Source organism: Ixodes scapularis, unplaced genomic scaffold (genome assembly GCF_016920785.2).
Source record: "Ixodes scapularis isolate PalLabHiFi unplaced genomic scaffold, ASM1692078v2 PGA_scaffold9__187_contigs__length_104089568, whole genome shotgun sequence".
Taxonomy (NCBI): domain Eukaryota; kingdom Metazoa; phylum Arthropoda; class Arachnida; order Ixodida; family Ixodidae; genus Ixodes; species Ixodes scapularis.
In genome coordinates this window covers 74,496,884-74,523,292 of record NW_024609884.1, presented here as the reverse complement: position 1 = coordinate 74,523,292, position 26,409 = coordinate 74,496,884, and the positions used below count along the sequence as shown (strand labels likewise).

General features: G+C 45.6%; 1 protein-coding gene across 4 annotated transcripts in view; it reads right to left on the bottom strand.

Moving 5' to 3' along the window:
• LOC8053393 (complexin) overlaps nucleotides 1–26,409 on the bottom strand; it is a 1,077,036-nt gene that overhangs the window by 165,088 nt on the left and 885,539 nt on the right. For 3 of the 4 annotated variants that reach the window (XM_042287376.1, XM_042287377.1, XM_040500741.2), the window contains one exon: nucleotides 22,878–23,093. In XM_042287376.1, the coding sequence (XP_042143310.1) occupies nucleotides 22,878–22,932 (55 nt within the window). In that variant the 5' untranslated portion in view covers nucleotides 22,933–23,093. Of the gene's footprint in view, nucleotides 1–5,450; nucleotides 5,578–22,877; nucleotides 23,094–26,409 lie in introns of those variants that run through there. The other variant, XM_029985232.4, reaches the window with a different exon arrangement.

Here is a 26,409-nt window from a genome sequence, read left to right as displayed (position 1 = left end):
GAAGAGGTGGTGGGGTTGCGTCATGTATTAGGTCTGGTGGTAATTTTTTTTTGTGCTTCCCAGCTTGCCTAAAACACAGTCGATGTGGTGCAAAGTGCACGTCGAAAAGTATGTTTTCGTTCGTGGTGCCATTTATAGAGCACCTAGTTTTACTTCCCAGCAACTTTTTTTATATTCGTGACTATATACTGAAGCGTAATCTTGCGAACATAAAACTTGTCCTAATTGGATATTTTAACGCCCCTGACGTAAATTAGAAAAAAAACCTAACGGTCGGTATCCGCGATCAAAAATGTCTGTAATGCACTTCTAGATATGGTCATGTATGTCATTTGACATAGCGTAGTTGATGACTGCACAAGAAATAGTTTTATTTTTGACCTTGTTTTTTTCCGTCATGGCCATGATTATGATGTAATAGACGGTGTTTCAGATTATAAAGCAGTTGTTGTAACGTTTAACATATGTGTCCCACACGCAAGCCCCGAAATTGTTACTGCCTTAGACTTTATTAGAGCCGATGATGTGTCGATCCTTGATGAGCTCAGTTTTGGCTTCGATGATTTTGAAGCATTGAAGGGATACTAAATAGGAACATAAAATACACCTCTCACGTTTAGATGCGTGATCATCTCAAACGCTTGTATTTCGAACGGATGGCTATATTTTTCGTTCCAAATTACCAATTCCAGGGAGCGATCGAAGAGCGTGATGCATCACGGGAACTGGACCAATTGACGTCAATTGGTCCAGCACGGGTGAAGCTGCTTGGGCGCTGGCGTGGTTATGAGCTCCGCCACTTGGCGTCGTCGACGCGTTACAACCTGACCTTTTCTAGTTGCTCTCTCCGCTTCCCGAAAGCGTTGAATATGCCAGGAGAGAAGGTAAATTCGGTTCGAAAGGGCTGGCGCGCACGCAGCTTGCGGCGTACTTCAACAGAGCGGCGCTGCTTTGAAGTGCATAGTGACGTAGTGATTTAGTGATTGATTTTTTTGTTTTTAAATAATGTTTTGGTGCGTTTTCGAGCAAATGCTTTGTGTCTCCGTAGTCAGGTCAGAACGTGGTTGACATTTCAACAATAAAGTAGGCGCTAGAATTTCATTGCAGTATCCTTTTAAGTCAAGTTTCTGAAGTTGACTTGTTACTTAGCAAATTTTGCTCAATAGTTAATAAAATTCACCGTAGCTAATCGGAGCTAGCAACAGAATTTGGTAGCTCCAAAGGATGTTCACGTTTGCTCGTGCCACGCCCACGACAGTACTTCAAAAAGTATTTGAAATACAGTATCTTGAGTAGAGTATTTAAGATAGGCACAAGTCTGGTTAAGGCGGGTGTAGAAAAAAATGTCCCCGAAAAAAAAAAAGCCCCAGGTGGGAAGTAGGAAAAAATGTCCCCAAAGGATTCTCTATCTCTGGGTTTCCTCGATCCTCATGGCTTTCGGACGGTCCGGTCGTATGTCCTTGGAAAAAAAAGGCACCACGTGGCAAATAGAAAACAAAACGGCCCCAACGAATAAGGAACTATATGATTCCGCGAGGCACACATCGCGACACTATTAGCACGAACACAACATCAGCGTATTTTCACATTTTACTTCGAAAGAGTATTTTAGTGGGAACGAAATTTTACCGTTTGCTCAATATCCCCCAAATAAGCACTCTCAGTACCTATAATAACGTTGATGACAATTAAACTTTCGTTTTTATAAGAAAACGATTTTAAAAAGTAGCGATCGTTTGTTCGTGCTAAGTGTCGCGCTTTTTACCTATTTGCAAATGTACAAAAGTACCTCTCAAATTTTCCCAAGCAGAATAATTTGGTTTTGGCTAGAATTGTTATAAATGTTTATTTCACAATGAAAAACAAACGAAAACAGTTGAGATGCAATGTTACGAAATCAGGAATGAAATGACACACTCTAGATTCATACACAAAAGTCAAAAGGGGATCGTACGGCAGTGGAAAAAATGCACACTTGGGGACATCTTTTCCTACTTTCCACCTGGGGCCTTTTTTTTCTGGGGACATATTTTCCGGGGACGTCTTTTCCGGGGACGTTTTTTCCGGGGACATTTCTTTCGGAACCCGGTTAAGACACATAGGAACTTGAAGCGTAGCGTTAACTCCGCGAACGTATCTGGGTTGAAATGCTCCAAAAATACATGAAAAATTCATTTTTTTAATGTAATTCTTTCTGTTTCAGTTTATGGAGTCGAATGCGTTCATGTTTTAAAAACCTTTTTTTTTTTTTTTTTTTAATGACGTTTTTTTGTAGTTATATTCGGGATCAATGCCTCGCCGATCTTGTGGATATTTCTTTTAGCTTTAATTGATATTTTCAACCCGTAGTTATTTCGGATAACGCTTCCGAACCTAGTTTTCACTTCAGTTCTGCGTGTTAGTCGTTAGAAAACATTCTTTTCAGTGTATTTGGCGTTCACAAGTCAGTGTTGCACCCTGACTGCAAGAAGCGTTCAAGCCGTGATGGCATCCTCACTTCATGTCTTTATCGCTATTCTGTATGGACGTCAATATACTTAACCGTAATCTTCGACAAGCCTCTTTGCGCTGAAACTATATCTAGAGTTGGGAAACCATCCAGGATAGTTCCCACATTCAAATCCGGTAATAAACAAAGCGTCACGAATTATAGATGAAGGAAAATTGAAGGCGCATGTTAGCTGGTGAATATTAGGCAACATAATAAAACAGAAGACACGGAAACAAAAGGAGGTACAGTCTCAGATACCTGCAGCTGTGTCTGCGACGTGTTGAGCACGTCCTTTTCGTTTCCGTGTCTCCGGTTTATTATGTTGACAAATTGTAAATCAGTTTGATTGACATCTAACTCCAGTAAGCTCCTGGAACACATAATCTATAAGCCTATATTGGAGTTTCTTTAAGTTAATTTAATACTCTGTCCCAAACAGCATGGTTTTCGACACCGTTTCTCAACTACAACGTAACTCCTGAAATTTTTTTCACGACATTGCTTCGTCTTTGAATAAAAGAGGTCAAGTTGATGTTATTTTGATAAATTATTGTTTTTCGACAAAGGTTTGCGCTCTAAGCTACTTTTGAGGCTAAAAGGTATATTTAAAATATTTTTTTATTACAATAGATTACTTATTACTTAAAATACAGGTCAAAATTTGTTTCTTTTGGGAACGCTACCCCTTCGCAAAGTTAGTTATCTCAGGTGCCCCACAGGGATGTGTTACAGCCTCTTTTATTCTTTCTTTACAATAACAATATTGTAGTAAATATACCGGTTAAAAGCTCTTTTTATGTCTATGATTTCGTCTTCAGTAATGACATCATTTCGATAAATCATCAACAGTTGCCTAATAAATGATTTTGGCGCTTTTTTAACTGAAGTAAAAAATGGCAAATGAAAATCAACTTTGACAAGTCTGTATTTATGAAGTTTACGAACAAGAAATCACCATTTGGTTTGTAGCTATGGTGTCAACGAGATAGCTTTAAATGAGGTTAAAGAGTTAAAACATTTAGACATTTCCTTTACTCCCCTCCCCACCTTTAATAGAATAACACGTCGACTCTATTTCCTCTCGCGCCCTTAGAAGACTAGGATACGTCAACTCAGACTCGTAGCCAGGATTTTGTTTCGGGGGGGGGGGGGGGGGGGGGGGGGGGGGGGGAGGCCGCCCATGACGAAATGCTGTATGAGAGGGAAAGGGCGAGGAGGTCCTAGCAAAATGGAAGATTTAGGGGGGGGGGGGGGAAGGGGCGGGCCCCATGCCCCCCCCCCCCCCCTCCCCTGGCTACGTGCCTGCGTCAAGTGTATTTCGAAATACGAAAGAAAATATCTAACTGTCCGAAATCGGAACATCAACGTTTCAAGGCCAGCTTAGCCCCTTGACCACTGGTGACTGTTTCTGCCAAACAAGCTTAACATTGGGCACAAAACGACAGGGACAGAGGAGAGAAACGCGTAGACAACAAACAAGTGCAGACTCCCAACTCATATGTCTTGGAAGGAAGAAGGAAAGAAAGGAGGAAAAAAAAAAAAAGGGGGCACTCGGATTCAGCCATAGGCGTGGATGAATCTCCGTGCGTATGGGCCCATGCAGATGGGCATGCATGGAGAACACCTGAGTGCCCCCCTCGTGTGCCCTTGTGCGTGTGTGGGAAGCCCAACTGACCACCTTACTACTGTTTTTGCCCTTGTCGTCTTTTGTATTGGGCACGAGTGCTGCTTCCACGTTCGGCTTGGGCTCTCTCAGTCCTTCGCTAATCAAACCCGAATCCCGGCCGAATTCTGACGCAACACTCACGTTTAATCTGTGCCGCGCCTTCGATCACGGTAGACAAAGTAGAAAACCCATGGGTCTCGCTATCTAGGTGCTGTTGCTTTTGTGCGGAAGCAAAACTTCCATGTCTTGTACACCAAGAGATTGGTAATATCTGCAGAAATTTACGAGTTTTGCCACAGGCGGTGTTGGTATAATGCGTGCGACGTCTTTCCCTGATATTCGACGTGTAACGCGAGTGTGACGCCGCGGACACTTCCGTGCTCTTCCGACGGGAAACTACTCCGAGCAAGGACATCCCTAGCATTCCGTGGCACAGACCCCGGAGACCCAAGAAAGGTCCTTTGGAGTCCACTCGCGGGCCACCGAAGCGACGGCTGCGCGATTCGTCGGGCCTCGAATCGGGGGCGTACCGCGAGGCTCTCGGCGGAGCCGTTTTCGCCGGCGCGTGACGGCCAGGGAGAGTGGGCCGTCGTGCCACGCATCCGTCACGCGCCACCTTGGCCGCCCCAATCGGCCAAATTCAGCCGAAATGGGAGCCAAAACAGAGCTCATGTTTAATTCAACCCGTCGCTGGGCGCCCTCTCTGGCAGTTGGCACAAAACGCCCCGCCAATCGATGGTGGGCGCCATTTTCGAAACGCCTCTGCGGTGGGCTCCGCGCCGCCCACGACGCGAGGCTGCTGGGAAGTCGGAGAGCGGGTCCCCGCCACTGCACGTGCATTCAGTGCGCCAGACAAGTGCGTCGAGAGAGCACCGGGTCTCGCTGGCCAGCAGAGGTCAGACGCGGGAAGCGAGAGCCGGAGCTTCCTCGACGCCGGACCCGAACCCCGGCAGGGCGTGCGTCCCGGAGCGTCGAGCGGCGCGACTAAACCAAGCCTAGGGCGGCCAGCGCGCGCGTGGCACGCCCGCAGGCGCGCAGCTAAGAAAAGAAGGCGGCGAGGGCCACCACCGTGCAGGCGATGCAAGGACTACAAAGAAATGAGCCAGCCACAGCCATCCCGAAATGATGCCTTTATTCAGCCAACGCTAGAGAGCCTCCTCCATGCTCGCCTAGAGTTCTACCGCAAGCTCGAGAAAGGGAGAGAGGGAGCCAAGGCGGCAAACTCAAAGCTCTCGAAAACTAAGCCAGCGCAGTCCAAGCGGAGAAAGGTCCTCTGCCTCGGCGGCCCCTTACCTACGAAGTCCATGGCGGGGCTCCCCAACGGACGTTCCGATTTGTAAACACTAGCAACGCGTTCGCCGCTCTGCTTGCGCGCTCCAACCCATGGGACGAGTGCGGGCGTCTCAGCGACTCCGGCAGCCGTACTGCGGCACCCGGACCCGCGCTTCCTGGGACCGCCGCCACGGTGGCGCCACGGGTGCGCCGCCACTCGATAGACCCAAGGTTGCCTACCGCCGAGCGTCGGCGACGCGACCGGTCTGCGAGAGGCGGCGCTAGCGTTCGCGTGAACCCCAGGCAATTGGCTCCCGTCCCGCGCGGCACTGATTGCGCACATTATGCCCGCGGCTTTGCATTACACCCAGCCGTGGTCGAAGATGGCGAAAAGAAGTCGCGTCGTTACGCCCAAAACGCGTCGTGCCCACGGTTAGCGCGCACCATCCTGTACGACCGAAGCCTCAAATCATTGCATTGCCCTCCTTCCGAGACGCTACATTACTCGTAAGAAATACACAATTTCAAAGCGGGTGCAATCAACGGGTGTTCCGTATGAATCGTTCGCTCCATATGAAGGGGCTTAGTACTCGAGTGTGAGATGGCATCACTGCAGCTCAAAAGCTCATGCAAATTTCTTGATATAGCGCTGAGAGCTATGGCATCTCATCATTAATGATTTTTGCTTCATTTTTTCTTTTTTCAAAAAAGAGATGCCGGGGGTCTTGGTTCAGAGAGCCGTATCAAGTTCAAGTTCAAGTTCAAGTTTTATTCGCCTCAAAGACGTTCGTTCGAACGTATTACATGAGGGGGGGGGGGGGTATAGAAAAATACAAACAAATGCAAGATGCAATGGCAATCAAAGAACTAACTAAGGTTAAAAATTAACAACAAGCAAAAACAAAGAACGAACTATACAGGATTCGGAACAAAGTTTACACAAACCGGGCACAGGAGAACTGGGGACACAGTGCGCAATTTATAGTAAACACAAGCAGACATGGCGCTGAAAACATATCATAGTACCAAAGCCGAAGATTTTGTAGTAACTCTTTATTTACAATAAAGGGTTACTAGTAGTAACTCTTTATCAAATAGTAACTCTTTATTTACAAATATAGTGTTCGCCATGCGACCTTTGGTTACTTCCATTTCGAGACTTTTTGCGCAGTAAAGGCGACGACGAATTACAAAGCGTTATTCGAATATACCTATCGCCAATTAAGTTAGGCGATACCCTAGTTATGTATAATCCTCACTGTTTTACGCGAGTTACAGGGGTGCTGCGACGAAAGTTTAGCGCCTATTGTCCCGATATCGACTATGTTCTGGCAACACTACGAGACACCAAAGTTTTCTTCAGAAAGACACAAAAACTATATCTAAAGTGAATAAAACAAATACCAAATTGCACCTGGTGGTTGTTCCCAAACCTACTTGGAATGTTGTTAGGTCAATTGTCCCCTAAAAGCAACGCCGCTACGCGGAAGTGTGGCGCCAAGCTTTTAACGCGCATGGCCTGTTAAACTTGGCTGAACCGGATTTCGCCTTTCTCCCGCGCCTATTGGAACCTGCAGGTAGAGGGGCTGAGAAGAACAGGAGGAGGAGGTCAGAGTAGTTTTGGGGCGGCGGGAAGTCAGTTCGCCTCCGCTCTTGCCGACCAACCAGTCCTCGGGCGTCTTGAACGGTTAGGTGGTAACGCGCTGACGCCACCAAGTGGCGAAGCTTATCAATACGCCAGTTTTGCCGTACACCTGCCCGTGCCGGGACAAGTGATGTCACGAATGCTCTGGAGTCGCTGGATCTCCCGAGGCGCATCGCGCTATCCGATGGGTGCTCTTCGGGTACTTGCCAGATTTGTTCGGTTATATATATATCTCGTGCTATGAGGATTTTTAACGGGACTTCGCATAGACACTCAGCTGAGCAGAATTTTGACTTATGTAATGTTTTCTATTTAATGTTAGTACTTACCTCAATATTTGAGCGTAAAAGCCAGTGAAGCAACAATATCTATCCTAAAAATATTTATTTACTTGGGACTGGCGTGATTTGCAAGGTGTGTGAGCTTGGCCCTATGTATTGACGGAGAAGATACGTATACCATCTAGACTCCCGGAAAAACTTAAGTCAAGAGGGAAATGTCTAAGTAACCCGGCATGAATCACTGAAAGTAGAAATGAAACCTGAACACATGACTAACACATTTGAAGCCTTGCACGCTACGAAATGCTCGTTATTTTACGACAGATTCCGTACGTGCACAAAATAAACTGTACCTCCTAAGCGTCAGGTACGAAATCTTACATATGTATATGCACTGCATATCTGTTTCACTTAAGAAAATATGACAATTACATATAAATTTCGGTATTTCAAACTCAAAGGCGAAAGCAAGAGGCCCCAGAGGAATTCTCTAACGATCTGCATTCCCCCGTATTGAGAGGAAGTAAGCGCTGGTGAACCGCACTTGTGGATACGGACCTAGTAACTTTTTTTAAGTAACTTCGTTTAAGTACACTACTCCAAATTTTATTAATGTTTATGGTTGTATATTTAGGTAACTGCTAACGATACGTAGAAAACCTTACATAAGCCAACGTTCTGCTCAGCAGAGCGCCTGTGCGAAGTCCCGTTCACAACGCTCATAGCACGAGATTCGACTTCTAATAGCGGCCATACAAACAATATATTACAATTTCGATTGGTAGTTTCTTATAGACTACTATATTACCTAACCCTGAATAACAAATAAAAGAAATAAAAGGTGGGTTTTTTTTTTTAGAATATCGACTCCAAACTTGCTAGTTTTTCAAAATATCCGTTTTCAGGCACATGCACGCATTATATACTTATTGCACAATATTGAAACTATACTCAAAAGAAAGAGCTTAATTGGAGCTTTACGGTGATGTAAGCATCATAAAAATATATTGATTAGGTGACACAGCACAGCTTGCCGAACTTCGTCAAATATCGTCGCAGAAAGGCCGTTTGACAAATAAAAAAAAAAAATACATTAAGAATGTTATGACCTAGACGCTTAATTAGCATAAAAAAATATATGTCGAGATTGTTCCCAAAAAGTTGTATTGATGTAGCGTAAAAAGTAAAGAAAACGGATGGAGTGAATCATGGCACCCCCGATAAGCTGGAAAACGACAGTTTCCACCTTGGCCGCTTCAGCGGTCTATAACTTGAGAACAAAAAATACGACGAACTTGCCGTTTGTGTTTTCTTTTATTGTAGGAATTGCCCGATAACATGTAAGTATTTTTTCTAAAAAAAATTAAATATTCGACCCAAAATTTGTGCCTGAGTTGAGATGAAATCACCCAAATGTAATAACATCTTTCCCTGTATCACTAGGAAGACAACGGTATAACATAATTTTTAAAGGCATCTCAACGGTACATACTCCGAAGATAAGGCAGCTTTCCGCTCTCTAGCCTAATTACGTTGAGCGCGGATCCTACTGAACAGCTTAATGTAGGTTCACTAAACTACGGCGTTCGTTTCGCTCGCATTCTGGATTCGACGGGCTTTCCCTCGGCCACAAGTTGATGGGCTCCTCCAGAACCCGAGCGTCGCCGACGCAGGCTTTCCCCAAGAGCTGCGTGCTCGATAAGCAGCCGCTAATGAACCCACTATGGGGCGTGAGCAGGCCCCGGCGTGCACCCGCGCTCCCCAGTGCCCGTCATCCAAGATCGAGCTCCGGGCGGCACAGGGTCTCGGGGACGTGGCGGCGAGCATGATGTAGCAACGCAGAGGGCCCGCCTTGTCTGGCCGGGCAGCGGAGCTTTTGGGTCTTTTTTTTTCCCGGGTCCCCAGCAGTAACCCGATGAAGCGTCGCGAAGCGCGCTTGGCCGAGCCACTCTCCAGAGGGATGACGTTCCTCTTGACGCAGATTGATTGTGTCGCCCACCCCTGGTGGTGACAGCCGGCAGGAGGCACGATGGACATCCAGGCTAACAATCTTTGTTGAGCCGAATTTCTGTGCCCGGCGAGCTAACCCATTTTGAACCCGCCTGGGGCCGGATCCTTCTCTTCCAAGTCCTCCCAAGTCCAATTATTTTGTCTCTCGGACCTCAGTCGGCATTGCTCGTGTACTCCGGCGGCTAATGTGTGTCTGAGGTGGGACAAAAAAAGTTCGCAGGAAGTAATTTCTCCGGCGCTTCCGGGCATCCCGCTAACCCGAGTTGCGTCGCGTCGCGCATTTATCTTTGTTCGACGCCACAAAAAAATGTTCAGCGTAAAAAGTCGGATGTTATAAAATCGTCGGAGCGTGCGAGTTAAGGCCGATTGGCTGCAGGCCTATCCGGAGCGGCGTCACGGCAGTACGGCCGTGTGCGAGCTAACTGGCCACTTTTTCTCCTGCGACCGGAGAGGAATTTACAATGCAGAATATCCAATCAAATATGCAGCGACATGGGCGAGGCCCTGCGAGCCGCTGTGTCGCTCGGGTCTCCCTGTGGGAACAAAATCGCGTGACAGCAAGTACCCTCTTTCTGTAGGAAGACACCTGTCACTCTGAGTATACCGCAACAACGTCTCGGTGAGCCGTTTTACTCAGCACTCGACGAAAGGCGTTGATTGCTGTGAACTATGGTTAGGACCCAAAGGGCATGTTGATTGAAAATACTCAGCAGACGCACGACGGGCCCTTTCCTGTCGTGCTTCCTTCCTTGTACATTCCGTTTGCCTGACCATATAGAATTAACTAAAATCGCAATTTTTGTTTTTTAGTTTCGCTCATTCATCATAGAGCGGCGTTTCTGATTGAAAGCAAAAGAACATAAAAACTACACGGTGTTCATTCTGTTGTAAGTTTAAAACTCGAGTCGCGGCTTTCAAATGAAAATTCCTGTTCGCGAAGAACTTTCATATCGGTATCAAACGCGGCGAAATTAAACTTCTGTAACCGATGCTATTTTACTTGGAATGTCAGTCTTCTTCCGCTACCGTCAGCAAGATTCACGTTTCATTGGAAGTCGCATGTGTTTGGAGAGCGAAGACAGATCACTCTCATTACCCAAACCCCGAGAAAAGAAGAATTAAAATAACAGACAAGACGCTATTTTATTTCTCCTTGTCTCGGGGTTGAGATTACGATGTCTCCTAACCGGCTCGCCTGCCTACTTTTGCTCCTCACAGTTCACTGGATTCCCTCGTCTCTTATTGACGACACTTCTACCGACGATTCCTCAGAGGGTCTGTAGCCGCCAGTTGACTGACCGCGCTCGTTTCAAATATTTATCTTGGGAGGCACACCGCGACCGTACACAAGCTTTATCACCCGGCGGCTACTCTGGCCCCCAGCTATGTCTTCGAGTAAACGATCTGTCTTCTTTCGAGAGTCCCCCTGCCACACTGCCTCCTTCTTCCATCGATGTCTTCGGGCCCGCTTGTTTTAAAATTCTCATTCTAATAATTTTTATTTAAAAAATTCACATGTGCTGCGAAAGGACGGGCCACTCTTTAGCGATGATGCCTTCGATTCGCCCCCGATGTTGATGCACATTTTGTGTACATGCCCCTCCCGTCACTTTGTTGGCACAACTTGGAAGTACATTGATGGGTCGATATAGTCGCGTCAACGTTGGTCGACTGATGTTGAACCCTTTTCGGATGTCATGACTTGACACGATTCACGAAATCTGACTGTTTATTTATATTAAAAGTACGCGAAGCATCCCCTTGAAATTTATATTAATCGAGGTAATTGTCTTTTTTGGCCTTCTTGGTGCAGATGCTGTGAGAGCAGTTTGATCATTTATTTTGGTGGGAGCGATTTGGTTTTGTGTTTGTTTTCACATACATATGGGCTCAGAACCAAGTTGTGATTATTCGGACAAGACTGAGTCTGGTCTAAATATTTACATTACTCACTTGTTTACTTCCTTATCACTTCTGTTAGCGTGACCCAGAGGAAAAATCTATTTTTTTCACCTGTTCGATTGTCAAGCCAGAACGTGTCCAGTAATCTAAATGATAACACTCGTTTCTACATCTCTCAACTGGAAGTTCACTCCGCGGCTTCCTTTATTTAGTTTTGAAGAACCCCGAATTGTATTCACTAAAAGTCTCAAGCTTCGCCCTTTGTCACCTCCAGGATAATCTCGATTGATGTTTTCGTCACCTCGCTCCCGGAATGACCCTCAAATGTTGAATTAAGCCACAAGTTCACCAACACTTTGTGCACATTTGTCTAATAAACTTTCAGATTGAAGTATTCTTGTCTAAATTCTAACCGAGAAATGTTGTTTTGGCGGGGATGCCCAACAGGTTTTTCTTGAAAAGTGGAAAAAGAAAGGTAAAGAGCAATTGAACTAAGAAAGAGATCAAACAAAGGAATACGTACGTAGGATATAGAAATTACATAAATGCGACTGGGATTATTAGAAAACAGCTACAGTCTATTGGCGATTTTCATCACGTGTTTTTGAACCAAACTTCACGGCTTCGTCCTTATACCGCCAGTCTCCGAATCTCTGATGAAAAACCTGGCGAGTGTACCCGCCGCGCTCCAGCTCTCTGTTCTAGCCGCTGGGTCTGTTGATTTCGCAGAAGTCGTCAATATTCAAGACCTATCGGCTCGAAAAAATTAACTAAAATTAGATATTTCGGAATGGATTGGCGATGGCGGATGTAGATGTAGTTCTGTCATCGTTGCAGTTTACGAGCTTTGCGACTCTTGCCGATGATATATGGAGCTTTAGGGGGTTTTCTTCCTAAACCCAGCTTCCTCTTGGTAACGCACACCTTCCGACTCAGTATGCTGGTTGCCGTCTGCTTTTCAATTTGCCATAAAAAGTCCCAGTTGAAGGTTCGTGCACGCAATATCGTTTGTCTATGTTGCGGACGCTTACGCCGAGATACGAAAATAGGTTATCGTAAAAAAAAAAAGCGTTGCGTCGCTTGTCACTTGGTTTTCGTGGTAACTCACAGTCGTATCCTTAACACACGCCGCGCAACCCATTTAAACCTACTCAAACGCCACTATGTGAATAGGCCTCATCTCGCTCTTATTGACGTAATCCTAGTTCATTAACACTCCGTGCCGTCACCGTTCCCGACATCAGCGCTAGCGTCTCCTTTCAACTGGTAAGCTGGCTTCACCGCACATAACTTTCTCTTGCGGCAAAGTACTCTTTCGGGCATTCACGTACCGTGAATATTTGCGTGGGTAGACAGCTGAACGGAGGCGCTGTCAACATTGCGAAAACCCGACACCGAGGGAACTCAGAGCAATGGCAAAGCAAATAATTAATAAGCATAAAGCACGTGAAGCTCGGCAGATGCTAGATTTATTGCCAGAGCTGCTTGCGCTTGCGAGCGCTCCGGCCACTACATCGCCGGTTCTCAGATTCTGGATAATAACAATGTACTTTTTTTTTTATGGAATGCATGTTTTGTCGCTTGATTGTGTTAGTAGTAGTTCATTTTATTCATAATTTTTGAAGGTTTTCTTTGGGAAGTCCAAGCAGGTTACAAGAATAGTCGTCACAAATGTGCTCATAAGGTGACGAGTGTTTCACCGCCGATGGGGACATTTTTGCCCCTGCATCGCGACCTCTAACCTTTGCCCTTTAAAGGGATGCCGAAATTAAAACTGAACAATACCTCTCACGTTCAGAAGTAAATTAAACATATGAATCACAATATCTGCTAATGAAAATCTCACGCTTGTGTTTTGAACTGAGGGCTATATATATATATATAACGGACATGGGTGGCGGGGGCGGAAGGCGTGGGTATACCTAGAAGAAAAGAAAAACGCTTTGTGAAAACAGGAACCACGGACGGTTTATTTTTCGACGTTTCGGTCGGAGTCTGGCCTTCGTCAGGAATATATATATATATATATATATATATATATATATATATATATATATATATATAGATATATATATAGATTCGAGTCTTAATAGCGGCCATACAAACAATGTAATACAATTTCTGTTTGTAGTTCCTGATAGACTAATATATTACCTAATTCTGAATAAAAAATAAAAAAATAAAAGGTGCTTTTTTTTTTTTTTTTTTTTTTAGAAAATCGACTAAAAACTTGCTAGTTTTTCGCAATATATCCGTTTTTCTGGCACATGCAGCGCGTTACATATTTATTGCACAATATCGAAATATTACTCGAAAGAAAGAGCTTAATTACAGCTTTACGGTGATGTAAAGATTCTAAAAATATGTTGATTAGGTCAGACAGCACAGCTTGCTGAACTTCGTCAAATATCGTCGCAGAAAGGCGGTTTACGAATAAAAAAAAAATGTTATGACCTAGACGCTTAATTAGCATAAAAAAATCATATGTTGAGAGTGTTCCCAAAAAGTTATATTCATGTAGCGTAAAAAGTAAGGAAAAGGGATGGAGTGAAATATGGCACCCCCGATAAGCTGGAAAAACGACAGTTTCCACCTTGGCCACTTCAACGGTCCATAACTTGAGAGCAAAAAATCCGACGAACTTGCCGTTTGCGTCTTCTTTCATTACAGGAATTGCCCGATAACACGTATTTTTTTCGTAAAAATTAAAAATTCGGCCCAAAACTCATGCCTGAGTTGAGATGAAGTGACCCATTTGTTTCCAGATTATGACAGCGCCGTTTTATGCGCTCGTAGCAGCATCATGGAACGATTTTCAGTAGGTATTTAATTGTGCTTGGCAGTATGCAGCCAATAGATGCCCAGTTCTAAGCAACAAAACGAAGAAGAAAACACACTAGGAATGCATGCTGTAGGAGTTTCGTTCCTCCGTATGGAATTCGAAAATAAAGAGCTTGACAGAGCAGGTTTGCCTCGACCAAAAGAGACTTCCTCTGCGTCCCATTTGATCATGATTGTATTGCTTCACGCAAGACGAAGTATTCTTTTTTATTGTGAAACACGATTATACTTCATTTTGAAAATTACGTATCACCTCATGTTTTAGACTGTTTGTTTTAATACATATATACACCCATGTGATAAACAGAGAGAACAGTGAGGAAAATAAAACAATGCCAGGAGTTTAGCCTCACCCGCCCTTCCATGTCTGTCCCTAATGCATATTACTGATACTGAACGTTGGTTAGCTCAGCTCTTGAGTGGCAAAGAGTTATTCAAATGATAAACAAGCACTTGATAACTATTTTCAATACCTGTAAAGAGATGCTGCTTGATTTCAGGAAGGAAAGGGCTAAAAATGAGAACATTAGTGAATCATCTGTCGTAAGTTTTATAACTTCCTTAAAACGAAAAATTCCGGCGTAGCTTCCACAAATGCCACTTTACTACATATTTGTGTTTCTTCCGTGCTACGTTCCGGTTAATTTAATTTGGTAAACTTCCTCCATCAGTCCTTTCCTACTTTTTTTTTTATTATAGTAAGCACTTAAAAAAATCTATAGGTTCCAGAGCGCGCCGATTACTGCAAAAGAAATGAGTGCAACCGGAAACACGCCGAGCAGCCAATCCCCACTTGCGTTACACGCGTCGCCATTTCTACAGCAAGGAGACGTACCACGATGCTACAAACGAGACCAAAAGCAAGCTTCCTGATTTCCCCGCCTGAGCTTAGGTGCCCGTATCTTGCGAACACGCGGACGTGCCAGCGTACACGTCGTGTCTTTGGGCGCACGCGTACAGTCCCTTCTCAGAGCCACGAGCCGCACACTGTTCGAACCCGGGCGTGCCTCCACGGATGCCGAGAAAGCCGCGGATCCAATTGCGGGAGCGGCTGTTTGCTCTCGGCCTAGGCAGTGTTTGCGGCCAGTTCGGGCGCGAAACGTAAAACGCGGGCCGAGAGCCCACGAATCCACTCGGTTTTAGTGCTGCCGGCCACGGGGACCCAGTCTCGATGCTCCCTCCCCGAGGCAAGATCGGCCGACAGAAGCCCTCGTCCAAGCTAAACAATCTCCCGGACTGCCGTGGTTCCGGTTTCACATTCGCGGAGTTTACCCTCGATGAAAGGCCGCACCCCGGGATAGATTGGAGACTCCAAATCACGACTGCCAGTGGCGTCCCGTGCGGAAAGCGAGGTTCACAAGCACGGTTCACACAGAGCACGCGTTCAACGTGCATGACTTCTCACGCGGGCGGACAGGACGTTCTTTCCCAACAGTTTCGGTGCCCAAGAATTTGGGAAAATTGGCGGTTACCCTTAGAAATGGCTTATAAGTAGGATTCCGTGTTAGCGGGGTTTATTTTACTTCAAATTCGGTGGGGTTTTTCCGGGATTTATATTTTTTTTTTCACAGACAATATCATTACTTGTTTGTGTCAGAAAAAAAAGGTGTATATCGGGGTTTATGATGATGAAAATGAGAGACGGGCATGGGATTCCCCAAACTTCAGGGAGCATGCGCGTGACCCGCATGTTTGGAAAATATTCCCCTACCGATAAAAGAAGAAAACGAAATAAGGGGTGTGGTTCGTAAGAAAGAAACATCCTTGTGGACAGTTAATTGAGGGGGGGGGGGGGGGGGGGGGGGGCTACATTTCGGGTCAGCACGAAACAGAGCTATAGTTAGCGGTTTTGGTTCCCTCACGCTTGAGTTTTTTCTAATTCAGAAACAGCTCTGCTTCCGGGTTTTGGAGTTTTTCCCGATTTAGATGAAACCACCTCGGGGGTTAATATTCGAAGATTATTATTATTTACTGAAAACACGAAACTCTACTTATTAGGAAGTTCACCAAAAATTAGCCGCATGAGGGGCATTTTACCGAATGGCTAAAGTGGCTGTAAGCGGCTGGAAAGCGTCCCACCTCTCCGCCTAAAAAGACGTGCACGCGCTACGCGTTGTCTGCGCGGACAGGCCATTATCACGGAGAGCACGTTCTTTTGCCAGCTTCGTCGCCATATTCGACGCGTTGAGTTTTGCTATTTCAACCCTAAAATGAGGCTGTCTTTCTTTTTCTTTTTTTTTTTTGCACATCATTTTCACATCGCTTGCGGAGTCCTTGATGCATAAGTCAGTTTCCTTTTTCGACTTCACGTTTCTTTCATCCCTGCTTCACGTTTCCGCAATTCTCTCTCTCTATTTTTTTTTTTGCTCTTATGAGAGCGGGAAAAGAGATCCGCTGGTTTGATGTCACAGGGGGTTACAAAAAGAGTAAATACATTTGAAGCGAGACAAAAGATGACTGTTTTCGTAATTCTTTTGTCGACAGAGTTAGCACATCTCGTCGTTTTCTTCGATATCCCGCGCGAGAGCTCCCGCTTACACGTCGCTCGAGAAACAAGGTCAAGTGGAAAGTCTGTCAAGTCCAGGCTTCTAGCTTGACAAACTTCCGCATTCCGGAATCCTATTTTTCTCTTCTTATTTTCTCTCTAAGTGAAGCCTTGTCGTTTGTTTGTTTTTCTCCAGTGTTCTTTAAGAGCTGTATGTATAAGCTCTTCGCGACGATAGAAAAAGAACGCCTTTCGGCTCGCAGATTGTCTCAAACATCTTTCTTCTCATTTTCAACAATAGATTAGCATAGATATCTCCAAAACGAAAAAGTTCCCATACATTATTATCATTGGAATCAACGTAGTCTCCCTAAATAACTAAAGTCTGGCTCACGCACATTCTACTTTTTTTTTAATTTTTTACATACACGTGCAACGTGTGAGACGTAAATAATCATCGTCGTTTGGAAAAAGGCATGAAAAAGATAATAATGACTGCGCTTCTGAATTTGAACATGGTGATGATGATTGTGATTTCTGAGTACCTAGGGCGGCTTAAAATTGTTTTTGTGTTGCTTTACAGATCATATGTTTTAAAAATAGGGCGAGAGACGAAGAATAGGATGGCTAAATACTGGGGTGAAGAAAGGCGTTGGAAGCTTGACGCAAATGATCCATTTGGCTTTTAGCAGAGAAGTAGTTTGCAGTGCAAAAAGGAATCGTATCCATTTGAAAGCGTCAAGCCTCCGTCGCCTTTCATCGCTCAAGTGTCCAAGATGCGCTAACTTTTATACACCCTGATTATCTCAAGTAATCACTCTTCTTTGCCTCATAGCTCGGGCAAAGAACGAGTACTGAAATTTCAAGGCAGAGTTAAGCGAATGACCAGGTTTGGAAACCACCTTGGCCCGAGGAACACGATCTGCGCTGAAATACTAAACATGCTCTTTTCCACGCGAAGTGTCCAAATTCAGACATTGGTTTCGGGGAAAGAAGCGTGTTTAGAATTCGGTCATTCGCTTAGCTCCATCGTAGGTAAGGCATGCTCAAAATACCCGTAGCTCTGCTTTCCCACGGAGCACTCGGAGAGCCAATCACTTCCATCTGTGGAGGGAGTTGAGCGGATCACGAAGCAGAAAAAGAAACGATCAAACAATGAAGTCTGCGATGTGACACCGAATCATTAGTGCTCTGCGACAAAGTAGACGTGTCGGCACCCTCTGAAGCGCACAACTCTGCGCTCTCAAAAGTACATTGGACATACACCGACCACCCTCGACGTCGTGCTCGAGACTCTGGCGTACGGCGGGCGTCGTTTCATCCAGCTGACGTTTTTTTGATTCGTGAAATGATTCTGAAGATTCGAGGCGATGGGTCTTGACCAGAGAAAACATAAATACCGCTTGATAATGCTCTCTTTCGCGGCACCTGCACTTCCCTGTAACGCATGCGATTAAATCTCGTTCGATCTTCCAATTAGCTCAACTAAGTAGAGTATTGTATGGAAGACAGATATGTAAATGTTTAAAGCTCCCTTTTCAGAGGATGAACGCACGTCCATTGGTCGTAAGAAGACTGAGCCTCTGACTGGATTACCTATTGGGGTATCGAGACACGCTCGCCTGATCACCAGAGATGTTCGGATTGTCTATACTAGACGCGAAAAACGAGCGTAGCATAGCGCCTTTCTAAAAGCGAACATACTGTTGAACAGTATCTGTCAAATATATCCGCTTTGAAAGGATACTTCAACGAAATTTGAAATATACCTGTCGTGTTCAGAAATAGGCTGAATATGATCCACAATATTTGTAAACGACAATCGCACGTTTGTATTTTGAGTCTGATGGATGTATTTTTCGTTATAAACGGCACACTCTCGCAAGCGCTCGGTGAGCACGTGACATCCGCCGCAGTCGCGACGTAGATTGTCTCGGGACGAGCAAAGATGCGGCGAGGATAACGTCGAGAGGATGTCCTAGCCGTTCCAGCCACCGAAGTGGCCGAAGCACGCCAGCGATCGGGCCATCGCAACTAACCCCAAAGCTGCTTTTGTACGAATTTTGAGAGACAATTTAATCTTCTATATTCTTGCACAGGGACAATAGCGATGTCTGAAACTCACAAAAGAGAGTCTCGGGGTGAGGGGAGTTGCTCCTTCCCCTATTCTCTTGTGATAGCCGGAGGCGAGACAGTTATCGTCACTACCTGCCAAGGTTCCTAGACGGGCATTACAAACGAGGCGTTAGCGACATCCACCAGGTGCTCATTGCTAATCGTTTAATTTATTTTAAAATTCCTTGTTGTTTATTTTTCAACAAGAGATTGGTGTGTCTGATGTGATACTGCTCCCTTGAACTCAATTAGTCTAAGAAATAAGCGCCGAAATTTCGTTGTAGTATCCCTTTAAAGGGATACTTCAACGAAATTTGAAATATTCCCGTCGTGTTCAAAAATAGGTTGAATATGATCCACAATATCCGTAAATGACAATCGCACGTTTGTATTTTGATCCTGGTGGTTGTATTTCTCGTTATAAACGGCCCACTCTGGCAAGCGCTCGGAGAAGGCCCAGCTTAGAGCACGTGACATCCAACGCAATCGTGACGTAGGTCGTCTCAAGACGAGCAAAGCTACGATGAGGCTGACGTCGAGAGGCTGGCCTAGTCGTTCCAGCCACCGAAGCGGCTGCTTTTGTACGAATTTTGAGTGACGAGTTAATCTTCTATAATCTTGTAGGGGGACAATAGCGACTACTGCGACACGCAAAAGGGATTCTCGGGAAGAGGGGAGTTCCTCCTTCCCCCCTTCTCTCGTCGTGGTCGGAGACGAGACAACCTCCGTCACTAGCTGTCAAGGTTCCTAGACGAGCATTACAAACGAGGCGTTAGCGACATCCACCAGGTGCTCTTTGCTAATCGTTTAATTCGTTTTAAAATTCCTTTTCGAGACTTTTTAAACAAGATATCGGTATGTTCCATGTGATACTGCTCTTTTGAACACATATAAACCAAAAAATGAGCGCCGAAATTTCGTTGTTGTATCCCTTTAAGGAGGTAAAAAGCAGACATCAGGGGGAAAGTGTGTCTTTCCGCAAATTATTCCCTACTTGGGTAAAACGTGTATCTGTACTTATTTTGTTTAATTTCATTCCCAATAGCTTCTTTACTTGAGTTGATGTGCCAGGTCCTTTCCAGTCACACACCGCCTCTAGGACTCACCGGACGTCGTGGCAAGCTTCCAGAATGTATAATCTTTTCACCCAAGGAAACAGCGCCCGTGTGACGTTCATGCGCTTTACATTTCCTGAGACCAAGGGATCACGCGGGTGCGCCAACCCCTCCGATTTAATTTCTGCCATCTTCGCACAAGACGACACATCCTCTTATTCAAGAAGCCACAACCGCAGGATCTAGGTTTGGTCAATCATTTTTCTGTTTGTATTTGTCGATAACCCATTAAATACCTGGCTGAACATAAAAATCTCACAAAAAATGGGGGTTTTGAGAAAATTGATCATATTTTTGCAAGTTGGGAAATCGTTGTTTCTTAAATTTCAGTTAACATTCTTCCTCTTTAACATATAATATTTAAATATCCTGACCAAAAAGAGCCCATTTCTAGGATGTCTCAAATAGGTCCACATAAAAGCCTTTGGCACATTATCACTTTGCGTCAGAGGGAAATGCTTTGGCAAGTTTAAACAAATAATTTCAACGCAATAAAGGTAATATTTACATTTACCGTAATAATTTCTATTTTGGCAGTGCTTTGAAAAAATCCCTCTGGATACATGTTGGGGAGGCAGCAATAGGAATTGAATCAAACGTTCGAACATCGACTGACCGGAGAAGCGGCCAGATGAAAACTGATGCCCCTCGTGCAAGTCCAAGGTTGCTGGTTAACTCCTCTCCCCTTCCTCATTTAGTAATTTACCGTAGTAGGACGTGTTCCGTATTTAAGAAATCTTAATGACATTGTCATCCTTAGAAAGGTAGGTATGAGAAACTCCTGGTGAATATAAATTCGGTACTGTATGAAAGAAAGAGAGAGAAAGAGAGATCCAGAGAGCAAGCAAGAAAGAAAGAGAGAGGGAGAGAAAGACACAGAGAGAGAGAGTGCATGTGTGGTCTGCTATTTAAGCAACAATTACTTCTGAAATCTTGCAAAAATGTGACACATTTGTTTGAAAATCTTCTTGTATTTGTGAGATTTCTTATGTACTGCTAAGTATTGTAATAGGTTATCGGCAAATATGGATAAAAATATAACATTTTGTTTCTATGACCTGTATTCAAAGTTGAATCTTCTCAAATGCCTGTTTCGTAATTTCATCATAACGTATCATCTTCTCGTCCCGTCCCGTCCCCCAGTCCATAAACTAGAACCGGCCACCTTTATTGCTCTATCAGCAAAAAAAAAAAAAAAAAGTTTAAAAATTAATTTGCTGATACATGAAAAAAAAAAATCCCTTCAGAAGAAGTGGATTGTTAAGTTCAATTTACATCGTTCAGTTCAAGTTTAACGTCAGTAATCTATTTCTAATAAAACAAAAATTTGAGCTGGATAGAGACTGTTTTTTAAGCTCGGAACCATGCCTTTTGATGGTCGGACTCCATGGAGCAAATATAAGGCGGACAACGGATGAATTTTGCCCGGCGGCTCGACCGGGTAGTACGCGGTGCAACTGCTGCTGTTCTAACGCCATGCGCGTCGCTTCTGCGCAGCATATTCGCTTCAAAGTGTCCAGGCTTCAGAAGCAGGAAGGGTATGGAATAAATTTTAGTTTTGAGGAGCTCTGGTTTTATATGCAAAGCGAAATGGAACGTGCTCTATTCAATATAAAAAAAAAGCTAATTCGGTTAAAGAAAATTACTGAGGTTGGATGCAGGCACCTTAAAAATATTGCGTTTGAAGGTTGTTTTTATTATTTCATTTAGGGGAGTGACGTAATCGCAAGTCGAAGTTTCGCCGTAGCTCCTCTCCCTGCTGTTCGCCGAGCAACGGCGAAAAAGTTAGCAAGAAGGAAAACGAGCGGAAGTGACGTCATCGGTGGCGTCAGGTCGCCCTTTGCTCGCCTTTCAGCCAACGTGACTTGATTACCTCAGTTGTGGAACTCTCCCCGAAGGGAAATACCCTCCCCCCCCCCCCTCACTTACCTCAGTCCGCCTCCCATCGTTTGAAGCACAATCTAGATTTTTATTTCAAAACTGCGTGTTACATAGGGTACGGTGAAACGCCATCTACACGCTGTGCTTCGAAACATTCGTATTCCATAGCATACGCTGCAGTTACCATAGCAGCCGTGCCCCCAAAACTGTGGTGCGTGGAACGACGGGAACAAAGGGGGGGGGGGGGGGGGGGGGAGGGGGGGGGGGAGGTTATTGCTTGTGCAAACGACGATGACGTCACTACACCTTTGAAAGAAAGCAGGCAGCAAAAAGGTTTGCTGCATGCCTGCAACAACTGCTGCGCGTTTTTATTTTATTTATTAAAAGTAGTTTATATTGATTTCTGCCCTATACAGTGCGATAAACACAATCAAGCGACAAACAATAAAAAAAGACGTACGAAGTAATCTGTTATTTTCGTCTTTCTTCAGTCACTCACTTCAGAATAAAGGAACACTGATCCCCACAAATATTTCTTAAAGTACGACCCAAAATAAATCCTCCCTCCCCCCTCCCCCCCCCCCCTAATAGAAAACAAAGTAAAGTACTTTTATGACTGAAGTCTCAAGAAAAAAACATGTTAACCTTATAAAAATTAGGTTGAATCCGCAACGTGCTTCTATATTGGTGAACGTGCCGAAAGAGAAGTACTTTAGAATCGGTCCTCGCTCAAAATGAGTCCCACGACGTAATCTATTGCGCTCCGAGTGTGTTTTTTTTTTTTTCGCAGAAAGTTCATGTTGTGACATTCGTGTGTAAATAAAAACCAGAAGATATAAAATATGTGTGTGCGTGTGTGTGTGTGTGTGTGGGTGGGGGCGTTCAGAACATGCTTTTATTTCGGGTCCACGTGCCTAAATAAGAACATGTTTCAGCATCGGTTCCACTGAAAATGTGTCACCCAACGTAAATATTACGCCAGTGTTTTCGTTTCTTTTTTTGTTTTTTTTTTCGGTTAAGTTTTATTTTGTGGTTTTATCCAGTCAGTCAAGAAAAGGTTTGTTTAAGAGTTGAGCGACAATTTCAGGTACTGCATGCCTCGCCCCCGGAGCGGGTTCGACGTTGCACCTGTCGCGACGAAGAACGTGAGAGAGAGAGAGAGAGGCCACGTACCTTTGACGGCATTGAGCTTGCTGCCCATCATCTGCTTTGCCACGAACGCTGCCATGGTGAGGGTGCCTGTCTCGGGTCACGTCGGCCGGGAGCCAAGAGTCAACCAGGGGTTTTACAACGAGCAGCGGGAGGTCCTGATCCGACGATAGGAGGTCGTCTTGTGCAGGGGCCGAGAAAGGATACAAGGCGGGCGCAACGGGATCTTTTCAGGCCAGACTGCAAAGAGACAAAACGGATACCCTGCTATGAGCGTTCGACCAGACACGGGGGCGACATTCCGCGCTGCGAAAGTGACACCCCTCTCCAACGATGTGTGTTCTTTACGTCGCTCCCGGAAAGAAACAAGCGCGGGAGAGCAGTGCACCTACGGAAGCGGAAATCAATACCTCCCTCCCTCCCTCAGGAAAGCAGTGTCGAGGCGGAAAATGGTTCAAGGGCCACGGCAGGCCCGAGCGCAGGCAACGGGCCACGTGCGCCTATTATGTCACAAATACAACGAATGAAAAAAAAAAAAAATCCGCGTTTAGAAGGCGGAACAGAGAGAAGGGGCAAGTGCAACTGTTCGCTGGATAGGGTTTCACATCTCTTTCTTTTCTTCTTGTTTTTGTTTTAGACGGTCCCACTCGGAAACAGGGGAAATTAAAATATTACGCAGCCTGCGTCTACCATTACGTCTTGGGTGACTTCATTTTTTCCGACTAGAAAGTCGCGATAATTTTTGCGAGTTTTGTGGCATTAACGCCTATATTTAAATAATGAAGTGGCTTTCCTCGTGAGATGACCCGGGCGGAAAAAAAATTCGTCAGAGCGATTGGTCTCGAATTACAGTTAAATTAACAACTCACGCTTTTCTTCTTTTTTTAATTTTTATTATGCAGTCTCCTACGGTCATTTGGTGTTTACCAAGCAACCGCACTAACGGGAGTAGGGAGAGGCACGACTAAGGCGCAGGTTCTTGACTTTATAACTGCCTCCAGTGCACAAACTTGAGCGCACTGACCCGGTGGCTCGCACGCCTTCGCTAGCGTACCACTATAGGCCGAGTAAAGACCCATACGCACATTCGCGTTTCAATGCGTTTGAGTGCCGAGCGGCATCCTCGCGGCAGGAAAGCGGTACGCGCCGTCCCGCGTCGAGGAGGTACTGGTTGTAGCCGACGCAGTTGTTGCCACAGCAACCCTCGCAGTCGGTTTGACTCGACGCAAGTGTGCGAATCGCCCATTAAGCGTGAGACGCAGAGTAGTTCCCCTTGTTGCAGTAGCACCCGTGATGGTCGAACCTCGCGGTGAATATGCCTTCTGAAGAGTCTCGACTGTCTTCGACCGTCCACTGAACTACCTTTCGGAGATCCAAGGGACAGGCTGTCGGAGTATTTCGCGGCCAAGTGTTCGCGTGGACATTTTATACAGCGTTCTTTTTGCAAGTACCAACAATGTACCGATCGCACCAGCCTGTTTCGCTATACAGTGTACTAGAGTACCGGGTAGTGTTGGGACCGGAGCGGCTCGCCTGAGGCGTGTGGCGTAGATCCCGATAGGTGTCGACACCGGCGCATCGGCAGTACCGAGCCATGTATAGAGGGGGTTGGTCAATGGGAGGAGTGGGCGGAGCCATGGCGTGCACAAGATACAGATGGAGGCCTTGGGATTTTCTTTTGGCCAACGAGAAGCCGAAAAGAATCCCCGAGCGGTGGTAGCTAGAAACAGGCTTTAATAAGAACGTAGGGGTAAAATGTAGTAACTCTTCGTGGTTGAAAATATGGTGCACGTGATGTTTCGATTTTGATCATGCAAAGAGATTCAAGAAACGAATGTGCGCTCTTCTTTTGTCGGGCAGTGTGTGAACACTGATCTCTATTATAGGTGGCTGGATGGCGCATAGCCGCTCTCCGAGCAGGGCGCAAGTGAAGCCACTGGAAGTTTGATGCTCATCCCGGAAGTCGGGCGTCTGCTGGGCTTCCTAGTGCATTCAGTCGATGTTTTGGTCCGTACTTTCCGGTGTCTTTGACTGGGTCTTAACAAACATGCTCCAAATTAAATCCCGAAAATGAGGCATTTGAACTTGGGATATATGCACACTTGGACAACTAGAATCACAAAATGTTTACATTGAATGGATTCCCATGATACTTCTCGGGTCTGCATGCGCTCTTACTGCGCAACAGGCGGGCTCTCTTCAGGTGCCAAGAAAAAATCCAGCGCCCTCGACGCTTTTCGAACCAGCACTCGGAAGGCTTACAAAGCCTGCCAAGCTCACTTCCGAGACAAGCCGCTTACTTCCGGTGGCTTCATACCTGCTTGCAGAATGCGCCATCCAGACCCCTATAATAGAGATCAGTGAGTGCGACGGCTCGGACGGCAGATTCCCGGCCTTCGGCGCATGGCGAACGTATTATGCCGATCATTCTGCTAGTCGCGCTCTTCCACCTTCATTTTGGATGACCGTGTTTGAAATATCACGTGCACCATATTTTCAGTCACCAAGAGTTACTCCGACGCACTTATTAATTTCGTTTCTCGCGACCACCGCCAGGTTATTTTTCCGGCTTTTAGCTGGCCAGATCTGAATTTGTGAAGACGCCTTGGAACACGCCTAGCCCGCTTTTGGCCAATGGCGCCTCCTTATTTGACTCCTATACTTCCCAATGAATGGCCAAACTGTTCTATTATGGCTCTGCGGCAGCAAGGTTAGTATTGTGGTAGTTGTGCACGTACACCGCGTGCACGCGCACGTGCGGGGGCACGTGCAGACTACAGCGACTTTCTGCTGCCCTGTCGACTGCAGCCCCCCGATTGTTCTCCACACGCGCAGCCTCACAAGTTCCCATTGTCGAGTCACGCCGGTCCAAACTAGGGTGCCTCAATGTCCTTCTGTTTAGGGTGATGCCACCCTTTGTAGTACCACATGCCGACAGCACGCGCTCACGGGAAAAATACAAAGAAATCGACGAAAACAAAATGTCGCCATAGCACAGTCAGCGCCACAAGCGCGTGCAGGGACACGCCCTTTCACGCACTTCTGAACAAAAAATAAAAATAAAAGTGTGTGACAAAATGGCGAGATGCCACCACCCTAAGCAGAGCGCACATGAAGGCACCCTAGTCCAAACACTACCCCGTATTCTAGTACACTGTAGTTACGCCGCCGCTGCCGGTATGCAACGTGGGAACTATAGTCTTTGTGCACGCGCGAAAACCCCGCTGGGGGTCTGCGCGAGCAGAGCACGGGTCGGCAAGAGCTGTGTCTAGTGCACGGGCGCTTGCCTCACTTGAACTAGTGTTTCGGCGGCGTCATGCATGCGGGGAACGGCTGGCCAGATCAATCTGTTAAGAGTGTTTTGGTGAATCGTACGCTACAGAAAGCAGGGCCAGAGGGCGCGTGCTGAATCCACACTTCAAAGATGCGGCACGAGCAGACTTGGGAAGTAATCCTTACATGTAACGCATTACTTGTAATCCGTTACTTTTTCAAGTAATTTCATAATTGCCACGTTACTTTTTTGCGACAGTAATTTGTAAAGCAATTTCGTTAC